We start from the raw sequence: 5,487 nt of genomic DNA, 5'->3' as shown, positions 1-5,487 counted from the left end.
GGCCTCTCAAAAATGCTGGGATTACAGGCGTGAGCCACTGCGGCCGGCCATAGTTCAGTTGTTTAATAATATTAGTTGTTAATTATTAAATGAACTATAGAAACCATATGAGAAACTATTGATCATTACCACAAAGACAAATGCTAAAGATTCATTAAGCCAACAAACATTTCTAGAATGCCTACTGTGTATCAGGTACTATGCCAAGCTCAGGGATTACAGACCAGTAAGACATGATTCCATTGTCCATTGAAGTCGATTGACATGGTAGGATTTAAGTACAGTAAGGTGTTGGAGTGCTCTGATGGTCTATTAAAGGCATGATGGAGATTGAAACTTGTGTTCTGTTATCCTCAGTGTCCATAGCAGCTACCATCATCTATGCCTATGCCTGGCTGGTTCCTTTTGCACTCTGGGGTTTCCTCATGTGGAGAAACAGCAAAGTTATGAACATCGTCTCCTATTCATTTCTGGAGATTGTGTGTGTCTATGGATATTCACTCTTCATTTATATCCCCACCGCAGTAAGTACCAACCCTTAGGGAGCAGATTCTGAGTGATGCTCTGGTCTTGGTAGAAACTTCAACTAAGAACTTGACCTAGCATCATTATTTCCAGCCCAACACTCATGTGCTCCTGAAAAATCTCCTTTGAAGTTAGAAGTTTAGCATGAAAAGGGTCTGGGGAGCCAAGTGCCTTCACTGGATCTTGGGCCTTTTGTTACAAAAGCATGTGCCTCAGTCTGCATGCTGGTGGTGTTCCTCCAGCCTGTACTGAAATACCAGAGTGGCAGTGGGGGCCCAGCCGCCGATTGGCTGAGGGGTCTTTGTAGACATGTATGCCTGGAATTAACAAATGCCTCCAAAGAACTCCCCCCTCCTCCTTTTGTCTTCTTTCAGATACTGTGGATTATCCCCCAGAAAGCTGTTCGTTGGATTCTAGTCATGATTGCCCTGGGCATCTCAGGATCTGTCTTGGCAATGACATTTTGGCCAGCTGTTCGTGAGGATAACCGACGCGTTGCATTGGCCACAGTTATGACAATTGTGTTGCTTCATATGCTGCTTTCTGTGGGCTGCTTGGTATGGGTTCATTCCTATATTCTTTTGGTGTGTTTTATATCCAAATGCTAAAAAACCTCAAATTGTTAGACAAAACAGTTCTTTTAGAACTGGGTGCCTTGGCTTACGCCTCTAATCCCAGCACTTTGGGAGGCCCAAGTGGGTGGATCTCTTGAGCTTAGGAGTTCCAGACCAGCCTGAGCAACATGGCAAAACCCCATCTCTACTAAAAATACAAAAATTAGCTGGACATGGTGGCTCAAGCGATCCTCAAGCTGGTACTTGGGAGGCTAAGGTAGAAGGATCGCTTGAGCCCAGGAGGTGGGGGTTGCAGTGAGCTGAGATCGTGCCCCTGCACTCCAGCCTGGGTGACCGAGGGAGACCCTGTCTCAAAAAAAAAAACAAAACTAAACATTCTATGAAATAAAATACCATTTTAAATAGACTCACCTACATGGGAAGTGCTGAAATTATGAGAATTTGACTTTAGACTTTGGTTTTGCCTAATTTCAGTAATCTAGTTAGAATTTGGGGCCTGACCAGAGGAAATTTGGGTAGATGAGTGTCTACATACATTCGTTCCTCAGTATTGGGGTTGTAGGGGTGTGGTTGGTTCCAGGACCCTCTACCAAAACATTGGTGCTCAAGTCCCCTACATAAAAATTATGTACACACATCCTCCTATGTGCTTTACATGATTTCCAGATAACTCATAATACCTAGTACAATGTAAATGTTATGTTAAGTAGTTACTATACTGTATTTTAAAATTTGTATTTTGTTGTCATTTTTTTTTGACTTATATATCTTTAAAGAATATTTTTCATCGTGGTTGGTTGAGCCTGAGGACTGAGCCTGTGGATATGGAGGGGTGACTAGACTATGTAGGGCTAGAGAGCTGGGATTGGAGAATTCTGTTTTTGGATGCCTTTGCTGATTTTCTGCACATACCTAGAAAGATTTTTGAAATTTAAAGTTTTTATTTATTTATTTTTATTTTTTTGAGAGGGAGTCTTGCTCTTTCACCCAGACTGGAGTGCAGTAGCGCGATCTCAGCTCACTGCAATCACCACCTCCCTGGTTCAAGTGATTCTCCTGCCTCAGCCTCTGCAGTAGCTGGGATTACAGGCACACGCCACCATGCCCAGCTAATTTTTATATTTTTAGTAGATACAGGGTTTTGCTATGTTGGCCAGGATAGCCTCAATCTCCTGACCTTGTGATCTGCTTGCCTCGGCCTCCCAAAGTGCTGGGATTACAGGCGTGAGCTGCTGTGCCCAGCTTAAAGTTTTATTTAAAGGTAGAAAGTTTAAAGTTTAAGTTTAAAGGTAGAAATTGAAAGTTTTAAATTTAAAGCTAGAAAGCTTGAAAATGAAGTCAGATATGGGAAAGTGGAGTTACTTTTAAGGTGAACAACATTTAAAACAGTGTTTGATTTCATGTGTCTAGGTGTCTTTTTCGGGAGAGCATGTGCTTTTGAGTCAGATAAGCCCAGATTGAAGACCAGCTCTGTCACTTATTGGCTGTGTGAACTTGGAGATGTTACTGTTCCTCTCTGAATCTTAATTTCTTAATCTGTGACATGGGTATATTTCCTGCCACAAGGTTGTTCTGAGAGTTAAATAAAATGATATGTATAAAGCACTTCACATAGAACTTGTCCTCTAAAATGCCCATCAATTAGGTCCCTTTCCTTTGATCCTAAGGAGACATATTCTGTACACATTGCACACAAAATTTGCTGTCCGCAGCCTTAACAAGCCCTGTTGCAGGTTTTGAAAAGAATCAGAGTCCAAGAATGTTAAGGTCACTAATGAAGGCAAGGCCATGCCCATGGGAAGGTGTCTTATGGCACTTAGAAAATTTTCCACATGGCAGGTTTCTGGGCCCTTGGTCAAGTTTTGCAAATTTTAGAAGTAAATGTTTCTTTGGCACCATTTGACCTTTAACATTTTTGTGTAGATAACCATGTCTCATTAAATGCATTAATGAAATCCCAATGCTTTATCATTAAACAAGTCTCATAAAAAGTGCCAAGTCGTGAAACACAAACCTAGTTTACATGCACTTTACATGAGTGTTAGCTTTAAACCCTTGAGGCGGGCCTTATGGTTTGCCTCATGGCAGAATGACACTATTAACTTCTGGCACTTGGAATCTCCAAGTTGATTCTTTAAAATGCTGCCGTGACTCTTCTGGGACCTTTCTTTCTGCTGAAGAACAACCTTTTCATTGTAACCAACTCTCACTGGGATCTCTCGTCCCTCACCAACATCCCCCATCTCTCTTCTGAATTTCTTCCCCTTACGCACCTGACAGATATTGGTGAAGAGAAGAAGGCAGGAGAAGAGGCATTGCCTTTCTCATTTCTCTAAGGAATAGGAGCAGGGCAGATTGAACAGTGGAGCAGGGAGCTATTACGGTTATTATTAAGAACCCATTTCAGGCTGGCCGTGGTAGCTCATGCCTGTAATCCCAGCACTGTGGGAGGAAGTTGCAGGCAGATCTCTTGAGCACAGGAGTTTGAAACTAGCCTGGGCAACATGGTGAAACACTGTCTCTACCTACCACATCCTGTGGTCAGGTGTCCAACCAGGGGCCCACCATGCCTGGGTTTTGTTCTCCACAGTGACCACCCCCTCCTTTTTCTTCTGAGGTGTTGTGCACTACAGTAGAGCTGAGCCAGAACTTAGGAAACTTGGGTTCCAGTCCCAGCTCCACTACCCCCTGCTTGAGTGATTTCCCCTTCTCTGGACTCCTGCCTCTTCAATTAAAAACAGGAGCCGATTGGGCATGCCATGGCAGCGCCTTTACTGTTGCAAGGATTGAATGATACATGCAGCATGGAAAATATGACCAGTCATGTAAGTGGAAGACAATATTATTATTGTTAGGGCAGAGAGAGGAACTGGTAGGGAGTTATTTGAGCTGAGGGGCACCAGCTGAACCAGACAACTTGGCTTTCTCACTCTCCCCTGGGGAATACAGATTGGTGTTTTTGCCTTAGTGCAGTGAAGCATATGACATCCCCATACCTGCCAGGGGCCCCTCAGTGATTGTACATAGCTAAGTTATAGCAGAACACATCCGGCAGGGATGGCTTTGGAAGCACCCAGAGGCTTCATTCTTATTGTATGTTTGGAGCTGTACAAGCCTAAGTTTGAGGTGGTTACTGCTGGCTTTTACAGGGAACTGTGCCCTACCCCTACTTGCAGAGCTGATTCAGCTTCGAGGTCTCCATGGTGCCTAGATCTGGACTGGACATAGACTTGGCGCCAAGCTGCAGGATGTGCTGGAGAATTAGAAGAGTGCAGACTGGAGATGCCCCAGTGGAGATGGACTTGACTGGATTGAAATCCTAGCTAAGACACACAGCTGTCTAGCCTTGGGAATATCTCCATGTCTTTGAGCCTCAACTTTCTCATCTTTAAAAGGGATAAAATGGCTTGTTTACAGCATTTTTGAGCAGATTAATGATCAATTATGTGCCTGGCACACAGTAGGTACTCCCCAAATGATGGCTGAGATTGTTGTAAGCATTTGTGGAATTAATGAATCTTAGGATTCAAGATTGTTCAAGGAATAGCCCTAAGAGATCATCTTTTCTTTTTTGAGACAAGAGTTTCCCTCTGTCACCCAGGCTGGAGTGCAACGGGGTGATCTCAGCTCACTGCAACCTCCATCTCCTGGGCTCAAGTGATTCTTGTCCCTCAGCCTCCTAAGTAGCTGAGATTACAGGCATGTGCTACCATGCTGGCTAATTTTTGTATTTTTAGTAGAGATGGGATTTCGCCATGTTGGCCAGGCTAGTCTCGAACTCATGGCCTCAAGTGATCCACCCGCCTTGGCCTCCCAAAGTGCTGGGATTACAGGTGTGAGCCACCACACCCAGCTAAGATAGTCTTTTCTAATCCTTAAGTTTTATAGATCAGAAAGCTGAGGCTAAAGTGGGTGGAACAACTTGTCCGAAGTCACAGTATGAGGTAGTAGCAGAGCCAGCTGTAGAACCTGGGTCTTTTGTTCATTCTGTCTTACAATGGTGTCCTGCAGTAGCCTGGAAGAAAGGCTTTGTTCCTGCATCCTGGCTGTGGCACAGTGCACCTGCGGGAGAACTGGAGTCCATTACTAGCACTGCAGTCCTATCCCCCACTTAAGTTAGGGGCTCTTTGTTCCTCGCCCCAGAAAACAGCTGCTGGAAGGGTTCCTAGGTAGTGAGCCTCTTAAAAGTAATGGAATTGCTCTGGGAATGTGGCAAACTAGAGGGAGTCTGTAGAGAAAGGCATTATCTGGGAAGTTTTCAGAGTTAATATGGAATAGCAACAGGTAGGGGGAGAGCTCCAGCATGTCGTGTTGATGCCCCCTTCTGGCTGATAAAGAGCAGAACTGGTGAAAAGCGGTGCTTGGTGGCTTTTTTTTTTTTTTTTTT

At 44.1% G+C, this 5,487-nt stretch overlaps 1 protein-coding gene across 6 annotated transcripts in view; it reads left to right on the top strand.

The window, feature by feature from the left end:
• Positions 1 to 5,487, top strand: part of YIPF1 (Yip1 domain family member 1) — a 45,924-nt gene that overhangs the window by 22,665 nt on the left and 17,772 nt on the right. For 5 of the 6 annotated variants that reach the window (XM_017504420.2, XM_017504424.2, XM_017504422.1 and 2 more), the window contains 2 exons: positions 358 to 524; positions 900 to 1,082. In XM_017504420.2, the coding sequence (XP_017359909.1) occupies positions 358 to 524; positions 900 to 1,082 (350 nt within the window). The remainder of the gene's footprint in view (positions 1 to 357; positions 525 to 899; positions 1,083 to 5,487) is intronic. The other variant, XM_017504423.2, reaches the window with a different exon arrangement.

Source organism: Cebus imitator, unplaced genomic scaffold (assembly GCF_001604975.1).
Source record: "Cebus imitator isolate Cc_AM_T3 unplaced genomic scaffold, Cebus_imitator-1.0 Scaffold322, whole genome shotgun sequence".
NCBI classification, from domain to species: domain Eukaryota; kingdom Metazoa; phylum Chordata; class Mammalia; order Primates; family Cebidae; genus Cebus; species Cebus imitator.
Note: the sequence above shows the minus strand (reverse complement) of the source record. Positions and strands in the feature narration are given on the sequence as shown.